The sequence below is a fragment of the Megalopta genalis genome, chromosome 6, assembly GCF_051020955.1.
Source record: "Megalopta genalis isolate 19385.01 chromosome 6, iyMegGena1_principal, whole genome shotgun sequence".
Taxonomy (NCBI): Eukaryota; Metazoa; Arthropoda; class Insecta; order Hymenoptera; family Halictidae; genus Megalopta; species Megalopta genalis.
In genome coordinates, this window is record NC_135018.1 from 177,183 (window position 1) to 191,137 (window position 13,955).

Below are 13,955 nucleotides of genomic sequence, written 5' to 3' on the forward strand. Positions count from 1 at the left end.
CGTACATTCGATTGTTTGGCACGATACAGCGCGAGACAGGTTCATCGCGATGCGATCGAAATTTATTTATCGTACGAATCACGTCGAACAGAATCCGATAAGAAGAATTTATTCGATAGCGTATCGAACTTGATTCGTGTCGCACCGACGCGTGTGGCCAGATCGTTCGAGATGATCGATCGTTCGAGAGCCGAAAAGCAGGCGGAAACGAAAAAACGATGGACGAGGTTCGCGGCAATGAGACGGCAATTATCCGCAGAAAATCATGCATCGCGAGGATTCGGGGTCAACGGTTAACCCGGAGCTCCCGTTCAACCGAATTAGCGCTTTTAAGCGAAAGAGGTTTCCCCCGATGTCTGCGGAAGAAAGTGGAGCAGACGAAGAAAATAGATACGCCTGCGGAAAAGAGGTTTCCCGTGGAATAAAAGAGACGGCGCGCGCGAATTTCACTCGAGTGAAACGAATGCTACGAAATTATTACTTAACGAGAAATGAAATACGACGGGGTTGCATCGTCTTCGTTCCGCGAAACCGGCGCTCTTTAAGCCCGAGGAATTCCCTGTGAACTGTGCCGTTTCTCACGCGAACGGTACACCGTTCGAACTCGAAGGTAAGATTTCTCGATAAAAGCGAACAGAACCGTTTTTAACCGTCGAACGTCCATCGAACCGTTACTCGCTTCCGATCGCGCGCGCAACACCTTCCACGGACCTCCGATTATCGATTCACGGATCCGTTTCTACGTTCTTTCGTAGGGTTTCCCTCGCTTCGAGGGGTTACGCACGGTCAGAAATCTTGAAAAAAATCAAAACTCTTCCAGTACTTGCCAACTGCGACGGTCAACGATCTACGATCTACGATCTTCGGGAAGGGGTTTCGGAATCGACGAACAACCTCGCCATTTTCTACGATTTGTACTTTTGAGAAAATCGTACAAGCATTATACTTCCAGTTCTAGACAAGCGGATAATAAAAAGCGGGCACATTGTAAACAGACCGCGGAGTTGTAAGCGGATTACAAATTTTCTGTACCAATTGCTACCGCGTTACGTTTCTCCTACACTACATTTTTTGTCGTAAAATCCAGAATCCAGTTATGAGAATTAAATGTATCCGCAAAAAAAGGGAGTACGAAACCTTTGACACAGAGAAACGATTTAAATCCCTATTTTAGTATAAATTTCAAGAGGAGACGGTATTCGGTCTCGGAACCACAAATTTTTACGAAATGTTTTCGGTTCGGAAATGATTAATTTTAATACCGAATTATATTACAGATAAAAGATACTCGTACGATACGAACCGCTCCGCAAAATATCTACCACGCAACTATATCGGGGTTTATTGTGTTCTCGTTAAGCGTGTCGAGTTTATTTCGAGTTTCCATACGAGATCAAAATTATTATTATTATTATTATTATAGGTTCTTCGCTTCGAGAACAAACATATCGCAGGGTTTATTTTAAGAAATCCTACGAGGCTCCGTGGTAAAACGATCGACGAACAACGAACGCGACTTAAATAACAATTTCTCGCGAATAACAACTTTGACAACTTACACGTTTGTCGTATAGGCTGTATCGTCCGCGTATTCGGTACACCTTTATATAAACTCTCCCCTGCTATAAACTCCGAGTGGTCCGAATAAAAACCGATCGTTCGAAGATTAAATATTTAATGAAATTAAATCGTCGGTACGTTACTTATTTATATCGCATCTATCGCATTTCGAGCTCGAGTTGAATTTCGCGAGCGCAATTACCGCAATTTACCCGGTTCCCGAGATTCGATGTACGCGTGTACGAACTTGGCATCTCTTTGATCAAGATGATAACTTTATTAATTAATTCAAACTTGCAGCTATTCGATGCGAGAATGTCCGAAATATATTATACTCGAACGATTAAATGTAACTCGAGCGAGACGAAGTACGAACGTGTTTGTATTTAAAATTGGACCGACGCTAACGTCGTTCGCGATGGACGTGTTCTCGGTTCATTAGTTTATGGCGGTTAACGTTTGCTTTTGCTCGAGAACCATCGTACGGAGGTGGGTTAAATGGAAAGTTACGAATTCGAATACTACCGTATGCGTGAAAATATCCGTTCCGGTATATTACGTTGTAATCAAAATAGGGGACAATCTAAATAGAAGACTTACGATTCTTACTAAAAATAACGCGCGTTGGCCATTTTTAGCGCTCCACGGGTATAGCGTTCGATCGAGAGACGAGACGGGGGCGATGCGTTGTACTATGTAGAATCTGGTATTCGACTGTTTCTGGAAACCGTGCGCGGTTTTAAACGTCTCGAACACGATGGCGCTAATAAAAAGTACACGTATAAGATAGAGCCATAAAGCGTTTAAATCACCCTGCGGAATATCGTAAATCGTAAAACGCTACCAGCCGCGGAATGTAACGAAACACACGCGTGACACGACTCGCCGACTCGCCGACGAATTCACCGGCGAACGGGCAGCGAGCACCGAGAACCACCGAGTAATCGACGCTTTTACGATACCGCGTGGACAGACTGTAACGGCCGTCGGCGAACGACGAATAAAGCAGCCTTGCTTCCTTGCTTCGCAAGGAAAGAGAACGGTTCGACATTTTTCCGAGTTTCCATATTCGTCGAATCCAGCTAATCTTGTTGTATCGTTATTTCGAAGATCACCGATACTCTATCGCGGCGATACATCGTCGTTCCCTTCGTTTCTTCGTCCACGCTTTCGTTCGACTTTTCTATCGCGGCGCGCGTGGTTCGGTATCGAGCTGGCATCGTGTCTGGTCTAGGCTAGTTAAATGATCGGACTTTCGCGCGGGTTAAGAGGCCATCCGACATCTTTCGCGGAGATACTTTCGAATGCGCGAGATTAAAACTCGGCCTGTAAATAGTCGAACCCTGTAAATAGCCGCGCCGAAGAAACCAAACCTTGCATTTACCTTAAATTTTAAACAACTTCTGGTTTATTTGGTCAACCATCGGCACGCTACATTGTTCGTGGTGCGAACAATTCGAGCACCGCTATATGCATACGCGTATCGTTGTTGAAAAGTTTCATATTGCTCGCAACATCCTCTAACTCGTGACAGAAACAAACGACACAGGCAGCGAATGTTCGTGCTTCGTACGTTTCAAGATTTGACATTTGCCTTCAAACTTGAACATTCATTTCCGACCCGTTGAATTTGCCGCAGAATCGTAAGAAACGGTCCACAGGCTCGACCAACAATTTCTTGGTTATCGATGTTCGCGAGAAAAATCGCAGTTTTTGCCGGCTTTGCTCGACGAATCGGTAACGAGCACGACGAATATTCTAATAGCATCGATATCGATTAACGTTTTCGAATAATAATTAAGAGCGATCGAGAACGCGTTCAACCGCGATTGATACAGCTCGTACTCGAATGCCCAGCTATTAATCGGGTCGCCAATCCCGCGAACCCTTTAAGCTCGATCCTCTGCTGGCTTTCCCACATGCGGTATTTTCTATAGCGGATTTCACCCTCTCCCGTGCAGTAGAACGGACGACGGACGTAACCCCGAGAAACGCGACCGTCCCACCAAATATACCACGGCGATCGAACCGCTGGACACGTCGACGCGCGGTCTAGGATTATTTTATTTCCCGATGTTTGCGCATCGTTTCGATTATTTTATCGATCGGTGCACCGAAATTCACGATATCACGCTGAAACGACTCTGGCAGAGAAAGAAAAGAATTCTATTCGAATACGAATTTGGTCGATCGTTCGGAGGGTATATCGATTCGCATAAACGACCGCGCTCAATTAGTATCGGCATGCTCCGTGTACAAGAAGGTTAACAGACCCGCCATCGAATATAATCAGTCCCATTATCTCGCATACGCGTGTGCCATAAATAATCGACCGTGTTAATTTTCGTATGAATATTCATTCTACGCGACGATTCGAGGTTTCATCCAGAGGATCAACGGGTCTTTTATATTCACCGAATTACTTTATAACGCGCGTCGGCCACCGTGCGTCGCTCGTATTCGAGCGTCAGAATTATTAGCTTTAACACTTAGCCGTTGGTGCAGCGATAAATACGAAATGAAAAATAACCTTAACAAACATCGGTGTGACTCGTTTAGCGTGCAGGATTTATCGCTGGAAATGCAAATTTCGGTAACGGATATTTAGCCCGCGCTACATCGTAATATCGTGTAACGAGAGAATATTGCTCTCCGCACTCGAACGTCCTCCCGTTTACATATTAATTCGTCAATTTACATTTTTGCATAGCCGATCGCAGCCACCGACAAAAAGGATGTTCAACGGTCGCGCGTCCCCTAAAACCGTTCGAATTTCGTTCGAAGATATTCGACCGGCTCGATTTAAACGGGTCGTCCTGTGTGTACGTGTACACGGTGTAGCAAGATACGCGATTTAAACGTATAGCCGATCGTGTACGTGTAGGAGAAAATAATTTGTCAATCGAATCCTTGTTTTCGAGGAACACCGGTTTGGAAAATCGTCCGTCGCGCGCGTGGCTTGCCCTAAATAAATGTTAGCCTTTGTTTATTCGATGGCATGCGCGATTCGGGGACTTCCAAATACCGTTATTCTCCGAAACAAGATCGAACGCCTAAGATCAACGATGGAATTTGTCTTTTCGAGAATAAAGCCACGCGCAAATTTCATTTTCGATAGTTTTGGAAAAAATTGCTGTATTTCGCGACTCGGCGGAAAACCTTTTTAATTTTAGCCCCTCGATGAAACGAAACGTCCAAATACGAGGTCGGTCGAAGATCGTGCTATTCTATATATCGTTAAATTTGTTTCGTATCCGGTGTTGTGCATCGATGTCGGAAATACGCGGCGCCATTTAAAAAGTTTCGTCGACCCTGAAAAGAGGAAATATCGAAAAACCTATCGGAGCAAATATTTACGAAGACGGAATCACACATCCCCAATGTCTATAAGGTTTCGATAATAGGTCCAAGAGGCGACCACGTTCTTCGAAATATTTTTCCTCCGCTTCGAACATTGTACACGCGTACGCACGATGGAATGTATTTAACCGACGATATCGCGAGTTTTTGGTTCCTATAATTATTCGTATAAATACAAATATATTGCAACGCGATAGCACACGTTGTGCGTAAAGAAAAGCTGTTTCGACGACAATTTAACCTCGACGATAAATGGTAATGTTTGCGTCGCGACAAGTAACGATTTCTATCGCGCTACCTTTCCAACTATTCCTCCGTTTAAAGCTGAGAAGAAGGAACGAAATGGTACAGTCGATCCTTCTGTAACATAATTCGCTCCGCGTTCTATCAAAACCGTGTTAAGAGAAACCTAGAGCTAATACGAATCAGGGTAATCCGTTCCGTGTATATCGAAACCGTATCAACGGATTATATCGAAATCGTGTTAGAAGAAACCTATTTATAGAAACAATATACTAGAGGGCAACGAATATGTTCGAACGCCTTTTAAAACGGAATCCTAACCGAGATACATTTGGGTTTGGAAAGTCTCCGCGCATTTTTGTTGCGGCAGAGTAACTTCTTCAAAAGCGATTCGAGCGAGCTTTCTCGAGACGCCGAAAGGATCTCGGGGGGTTGCTAACCGCGGTATCGGCTGCCTCGATCGGTTACCGATCCGCGCGTGTCGCGCGCGCGCGCGCGCTATCCTCGACCTTCTCCTCGCGACAGACTCGCGTCCAACGAGAGACGGAACCGGCTAGAGAGACGGCTGCTTCTCCCCGACAGGCCTAGGAGAAAATTTTCGGAAATCGTCCGTCGAACGCGCGTTACCGTTACCGCGGATACGCGACAGGACTCCGACCGATCGCAGGGGACCGAACCGCGACACGGTTACGGTTGGACGTAGAAATCGATGAGTATCGAACTTACCTTGTGCATGCCTGTCCTTGTCCATTTCTCAGCGGTGCGAGTCGAAAGTCGGCGCGTAACGATCACCTCGGATCACTGCATCGCGAAACTTTCCAACTGCGATCGATCCCTGATCTCGCACGTTCGAGCTCGCACGAATTATTCCCAAATGTTGTGCGCATCTGTTGCGGAGAGGCGGGCTCGGGTGGGGATTCGCGTAAATTTTTATGCGTTTACCACAGAGAGACCTGTATGTGCAAAAAAAGGTGGCGGAGCGGCACCTTTGACAAGCAGCGCAGAAAATGATGCAGATCAGTCGGCGGACATCCTGCGGTATTTATATCTAATCCAATTAATCAACCGGGGCTGCGAGACGGCGGTTCGCTGCGACGGACGATGCGGCGGTTTTTATCATCGAAATTCCCTGTGGCCGGCGCTCGTTACCGCTCGTTACCGCTCGTTACCGCCCCGTTACCGCCCCGTACCGTTGCCTTTCCTCGTTCTGATCAACAAAAAATGTTTCGGTTATTGCACGGAAGCGTCGAGAGACGGTGTGTATCGTTCGACTCGAGATCGGACGACGCGCGCGCATCTGTAAAAGTAGTTCGTTCTTCGGATAGCAGGTTGGGGGGTCCCAGCGTTCACCGGTCGTCGCGAAACCATCCGGCGAAGCTACGTCTGGCAAACGAGAAGCGAGAAGAGAGCTAGAAACGTTAGTGACAGAGAAATGACAGATAATTGCGTGGCCTCCGTCCGCCGCGCCTCGCGCCCCGCGACCCGCGCGACGTCTACCGCCAGAACACACTTTCGCCGTCCTGAAAAGTACAATTAAATCGAGCGATTGATTTTCCGCTCCTCGTCCGCGGATTAAACCGTCCGGACCATTATCGCACGATCGAGCCGTCGGCGATGATATACGATTTCGGTACCGACGACGCGATTAACCGCGGACACCTTCGAATCGTTCTCCACCCTTGCGAACCTTGCTATAAATCATACTTTCGCCGTACTCTGGAATCGTTGGTCGGTGACATTCGTGTTACGAAACTCGCGGAGACGCGTCGCGGAGCGAATGAAAATCGCATCGCGAAGAATTAAGTAAACTCGGCGTAGTTCGCGGACCGACGTCGATATCGTAACGCGACAACGGGCGATAGATTCGTTCTTTACGGTAACAACCCCTTCCGCTACGACTTCGTAGACCGAGTCTGACGCGTTGTTACGGTGCACAGGGGTTAAGAAAACGTTCAAGGTTTCCGCGCAAGATGGCAGCGAAGAGCGAATTAAAAAGTTCGAAGATGGGACGACGCGAGACAGGAGCCAAGTTCCATTGGATTTTCTAAGGTATCCTGCTCCGAATAAACGGATACCGATGAATTTCTTGCACTCGAAAGTTTGCTGCGTACACCGGCAAGATATCGGCATGAAATTCGGGAGAAGAAAGAGAGCTCTCGAATTTTTTTTTTATCCAGCCATTCCATGATAACGAACTCGAGGAAGAAAGGAACTCCGAGTTAAGGCGAATCCACCGATCGCCAATTTCTTCGAGGATCTTTACGGGAAGCTGCCGCGAATGCTTCGCATTCGAAGTCTTCGATTTACTCGCGTGCAGACGCGGAACGCTTCGATGATCTGGGAAAGAAGCGCCTTCGCCGTATCGAATGGACGATAAGACCGCGTCGAATTTCTTGTTCTTTTTCTCTCCACTTTCGACCGATCTTTTATAAAATCGAACGAAAATATTGGCTCGTTATACCCTAATCGTATCGCGGCGTTGATAATTTTTCAAAATTATACGTAACAAAGAGTTTGCGGGGGTTTTGTACCATCTTGTGGAATATAGATCGGTTCCGGTACATTTCCCGTATTTCTCCGTGCTTCTCGTGTTCGAAATTGCGTTCGAACGAAACATGGAAATCGTTCGACGCGATAAAGTCGAACAAGTTGCGAGAAATGTTGCGCGTCTCTCCTCGCGACGTTCGAACGTTCGAAAGTATCTTTTAAACGTACAATTTCGAAATATTACTTTCTAGGAAATATAAGTAATCGTTCGAGTATTTGAAATATATCGCAAAGCATCGTTTAAAATCAAATACGCGGACGATCGGGGACACTTTTGTGTATTATTCCGCATTCTAAACGGACGAGATAAAACACGAGAAGAATCGAACGGACTCGAGATCATTCTTCGGTAGACCCGCCGTTTAAAAAGCGATCGCGGAGTGGTTATAAATTTCTTTGTTCCATCGGGGTCCCCTTTGCGTTCGCTAAGTCGTCCATTGTCGGGTACCGTCGATGTCCGACTCGGCGAGAGTTCGTTAGGAATCCCAGATAGGAGCCGAAGATGCTCCTTTTCACCGGGAGAGAAGAGAACGGAATTGCGGATAAAGTTGGCCACGACCGGGAGCCGGGTGTCGCCAACGTCTGTTCGTCCGTTCGGCGGTCGGAGATAAGGGTTACCGTCCCGACCAAGTCCAAGCACGCCGGGAACAATAGCGAAGCTGTGCGAGAGTCGATCAACGTCACCTTCCGATATAGTCGCGATCCGTGTTCCAGCCGACGCAACGACCGTTCCGAAAACACGAGCGCACCGAGAGGAAGGGGTGGGTCGAGCGAAAGCGTTCACCGTCGAGAAACGAACGGCGACGCGTTTCCTCCGCCTCGCGCGCGTTGCTTTTCCGATATCGATTTCGAAAAACTAATCCCCGAAAACACCGACGATCGAAGAGTACGGTACGTCGAAACGAAGGTGTTCGCGACAGGGGGGGACACGATTACGGCAGGTTGCAACATCACAGGCGGTGGAAGCGACTCGAGAGTGTCGTTACCAAATGCACATGGACCGCGCGCAGGAACCGATCGCCGACGATCCGACGACGACGACGACGACGACGACGACGACGTCCGTTGGCGGTGGGCAGAGGGCGAGAGGGAGGAACGAGGACGATGGAGAAATCGGAGGCAGCCTGGAAACAGGGTACACTCGAGAGATGCGCGGGAAAGTTTCGTTTGGTCCGTGTTTGATTCGCGCGCTGTGGCCTCGCTCGGGCGGCAGAGTATAGCGTGCTGCTCCGCGGGCTAGGTGCAGCTCGACGGAATGACAGTGGCCTACTGAGGGGACGACGCGCGGAACAGAACGCGGCTCGAGTCTGGAACCCCGCGAAAATCGGATATGCGTGCGCAACGCGCGCCGACTACCGAGCCAGCCAGTCGACGATAAAGTCGCGTTCACACCTAGCCTCCGCAGGATTACGGTGATTTATTGTTCCGAAACGCAACGAAATGCGTTCGGCCGTTACCAATACGGTGTAAACGCCGGGCAAAACGCGGCGGGAGATCCGCTATCTATCGCGGTAACCAGGATTATACCGCAGATCCTCGAGAGAGAGAGAGAGACAGAGAGATTCTTTTTTCGCGAAAGTAGCCACTTTTCTTTTCGCTGCTAACGAAAGTATCGGATGCTCGCGTAAACAGAGAGAACTTGGCAAATTCGGAATACGATAGAATTCCGCTTATCCGAACTATGCTCGCGCTCCTCCGACGATTTTTGATTTTCACGTTGACGAATCGCTCGTTTCGTGCCCATATTTTTGGATTTTAGAACGAGTCGAACGATTTTCCGCTGGCACGGAACGGTCGGACGGTGTATCGCGCGAATACAGAGAAAACCAACAAACGGACCACATCCTAGTAGACGCTTTCCGGACAGAAAAACGTCGGTATTTTCGCCGTATTCGCGATTTCGATGTCGCTAAAACTCTCTCCAACAACGATACCGAAACGACGAATACATATCGAAACGGTAAACATATCGATTTACGTAGCTCGAAAGCGTCGGCTGGAAAGTAGCCAGCGCGCGAAGTTGTCCTTAACCCGGCGGTACACGCGCGAACTTTTCGAACAAAAAGCTCGTGATTCGTTCGAATAAATCGCTCGGGCATCCGGGCCGATCGAAGCTGATCGTTTAGCGAAAAGTGTCGGTTTCACGGATTCGCGAACGTCTTGCGCGATCGAAAAGAAAAAATCATATTCGTATTAAATTTGAAATCAAAGATCGTCGACGTACGACGCGCGACAGGGCGTTCGCAAAATATTATATTTTATCGAAACTCGAATAGTTTTCGGGCGTATTTCCGTGGAAATGGAACGGACGAAACGAGACACCCTGTACGCCGTCCATTACGCAACATTAAGAACAAATAGAAGCAGAGAGACTGTCGCGCGGTGTGTCGCGTATCTGACCCTCTTACCAGTGGAGTACTACTTTACTTACCAGCAAAGAGAGGAAAAGTGTCGACCTTGCAGGCGCCACTGACATTCTTTTGTTCTCCGATTCAGCCGTCGCAGACAACGCGGTAATGCTGACTATGAAAGAATTAACTTGGACGATCGAGGAAGCAACAAGGTATGTTTGCTGGGATGCTGCTACCATTGTTAGGTTTCTATCGAAATCCCAAAGGAAACAGCCACTCGCGCGAAGAGTCGGCCGCAAAGTAATCCGGTTAACGATCGACGAATAGAGCTCGATAGTTTTAGTCGCAATAATTTCTAACGAGTAACCGAACTCGTAATTTTCCCGAAACGCGATCGGTTTAAAAATTGTTTCGAGCAAATCTAGCTTGTTCGGGATAATATTTGGATGAAATTTCTCATTCGTTCGTAATTGGAGCGAGCTCGAAGCGGTACGAATCGACAGAGTCGATCCACACCGACGGAACACGCCGAAGCAAAGTCGCAAAAATTTCAATAAACGAGTCCGAGAAGCTGCCAAATGTCTCCGTAAACGGATTCGTTGGAGCGTCGATCTCCGTCGAGATTCTAAACATTCTCGACCGTTTATTCTCGTAACGAATTTAATTCGTCGTACTTGCAAACTTCGCGGAACGAACGATACTTTTTATAATCGATACCGTTCGGTGAAAGGGGCTTCGTAATTTTACAGGCCACCGATCTTTCAAGGACGAACGCTTCTACCGCGTCACCTGTAATAAGAAAGCGATCAACTTTACGAGATGGAAAAAGATACGACGACACAATTTTTCTAGTTTCCGTGTCTCTCGTTACCGATCGCTCGAAAAATACCAGCCTAGGTCCACCTTTCAAGATCTTTTAAGGACCCAATATTACATTATATATATATATATATCTCATCGTCGGAGAAACGGTCGTTGTATGATATTTATAATGATGCGCGGACGTTGCTGTGATCGCTGCACGATCGACAATTATCGTATTAATTTTAGACGCGTTCGTCCGAAATTAACATTTCGAGGGATATGTTGATGTTGCGGACGGTATTGGATCACTTTGCTCTTTGAACGGTGGTTAATAATTAGCATCCGCTACCGAACAACGGTCTACCCGCTGAAACGTTCGATGTATTTCGATGAAAGGGTTTCGTCGAATCGGCGAGTTTTCTCGTCGAACGAATCCGAAAAACTCGCCGAATTTCCAGGGACACGATCGTTCAACGGAGAGAGGAGCACCCCGATTCGTTCGCATCGACGAGGGTAGGGGGAGCTATCCTCTGGGACAAAGTACACGCGACAAATAATTAAACGCGACGATTTAGGCTCGACTTAACCACGCGTCGAGTTTGCTCTCGCGTCTCTCGACGATAAGGGGGCTTTGCGACCATATTGTTCCGCAAATCGGAGTAGGAACCGGCGGCGCTGCGTCGCGTACCATGTAGATTTCGGATCAATAGCCCCGAATGCCAGTGTTTATTATCGACAGGCTGCTACGCGAGACGCCTAATCTTCGAATAACTTGGATTTCAAAAGCGATCGTTGTTGGTTCAACGAAAATGATCGTGAAAATATATTCTCCCGACGAATGCGAATCTAAAGAGGACAAAACGTTGCGCCCGATGTCGGATACTCTACCCAGCCTTTTTTTTATAGGTAATTGAAATAGGAATGGTTCTACTCGTTCGTGTAAATTTATGTAAATCGTTGATGCAAATTAACGCAACGAAAATAGTTTGCAAAAGCCTGAATGCTTTTATTTTATTTTATTTCCAGTTTATCGGACGATAAGTTTATTAGAAGCGTTCTTCGCAGAGTTTCGAACGACGCGCGATCATCGAATCGCTCAAGTTTATATTTGCAACGGTTGTAAATACTTTTATACGAACGTTCTTCCCGTCGATCGTTATTTCGGTAGATAAAAAATACCATAGATGGGATATTCGATAGAATTTTTAATACTCCGGCACGAAACGAATTCGATAAATTGTATTTCGCTCGTCCGACTTCGAATAAACGTTTCGCAGAGGAGAAGAGACATTCTTATCTCGGTTTTGCAGCGCGAGGCCGCTATTCGGGGAATACGTATTCGATCGCTCTACGTTCGTCCCAGGTTGAATTTGGCATGTAATTATACGGTAGTTACCAACGCCGGTCATAATATATCAATCGTATGAATCCTAAATGAAGCACATTTAACCGGATAGCGGGTCAATTGTATGCTAACGCTAATACGTATTAACTGTTGTACCAAATTGTATTCGGTGACAGCGGTTTGCTTAGCCTAAACCTAAAATGACGCGCGTTCAACCGAGAGACGTTATTAATTATTAGACTATACATCGTTACGGACCGTCTAAATTTGCCGGGTCGGTTGTGGATAGGAGCCGCGATAAATAGATCCGAACTTCTAATCGATTCAATTCGGTACTCGCCTTTTTCCCGACTACCGGGTGCACGCGATCACGTAATCGTATCGCGTATTATATCATTATATCGTATCGGTAGTCGAACGCGAAACACTCGCCTGCTGTATTCGTCCGTGTCGCTTACCGGTTGTACGTACGTACGATACTTGGCTTCGACGACGACGGGGCGAAGGTATCGCAAACGATTAGGAATTCGAGCGTCGATTCCACCAATGGGAATAAAATTTCGAGGTCACGGCCATTTGCCACCCCCGATGTATACAAAGCCCCCTGAGAAACGGTGTTTCGCAACGTCGAAGATTCTTGAACGTCAGAAGCATACCCCCGCCGTGGAAAAAGAATGTAAGGGACGTTGGGAAGAGGAAGGGAGAGGATGCCAGCCATGGGCCCTAGATATTAATACGTACACGACGCCGTTCGCTTTGTCGAGCAACGGCGTGTAAGATCGGCTCTCTACACCCTCCGACACGTACACACGCGCACACTCGCGCACACCGACGGAACTTTGTCCCTGTTGCAAGGTGAAATGCTACCTAAAGGGGATGTTTTAATGGCAAAGATAATAATATGCTGCGATGCCGATAGCTATTCCTAGCCGCCTGTGTCGGTCGACCGACCGGCCGGCCGGCCAGCCAGCGAAATGCTGGTTGGACGACGTCGGACCGACTCCGCCCGAAGCTTTCGGCTGTCCCCCGAGGAGCGACTCGCGAGAGCATCGGCGCGATCGAAACGAAAGCACGCGTCGGCTCTCGATCCCGTGTACTCTTCCTTCGATGTTATTTCGATCGCGATCGGCTTATTTCGCGCAGCAAACCGTGAAACGACCATTGGCGGCGGCCGGTTGCATAAAATCCGGCTCAATGAGTTTCCAAGAAGGGCGCCGCAATTAACCTCGCTCTCGTACCGTGCTGCCGCGATCTATCGAAAAAACTGACGGCTAAAACGAGAGCCGTACCGTCGAAACTAACCGAAGCGGATTCACGCGGCTACGATTCGACGACCGGAGATCCTCTGGGAGATCCTTTGTAACGCGATGTACCGCGTTTAGGGTGCTGTTGTACGGTAAGACAAAGCGGAAGAACTTTCTTGTCTTCTTCGCGCGGTTTCCTCTCCAGAGACGAATGCCAACTTTCGCCTTTCGACCGTTTCGCGCGCGAACATCGTTCTTCGGTTACGCCAGCCGACCGACGACGACGCGTTTGCCATAAAAAACGGTCCATCGAATTGTTCCGTTACGAACCGTATATTTTTCATTTTCGTCGACAAAAATAGCACGATCGCTCTTTCGATAGAGATACAACGTAAAGAATTACCACCGACTCGTCCATTTAACTTTCTCTCGACTTCATTTTCGCACAGCGGCCACGCAAGACACCGCCGTACGTACGATTCTTTCCAAAAAGAACGAATC

The 13,955-nt window shown here is 47.7% G+C and overlaps 1 protein-coding gene across 1 annotated transcript in view; it reads right to left on the bottom strand.

Annotated features, from left to right (window-relative positions):
- Positions 1-8,995, bottom strand: part of LOC117218882 (dual specificity calcium/calmodulin-dependent 3',5'-cyclic nucleotide phosphodiesterase 1) — a 153,223-nt gene extending 144,228 nt beyond the window's left edge. The window contains exon 1 of the mRNA XM_076522960.1: positions 5,890-8,995. Within this exon, the coding sequence (XP_076379075.1) occupies positions 5,890-5,914 (25 nt within the window). The 5' untranslated portion in view covers positions 5,915-8,995. The remainder of the gene's footprint in view (positions 1-5,889) is intronic.
- Positions 8,996-13,955: the final 4,960 nt, after the last annotated feature.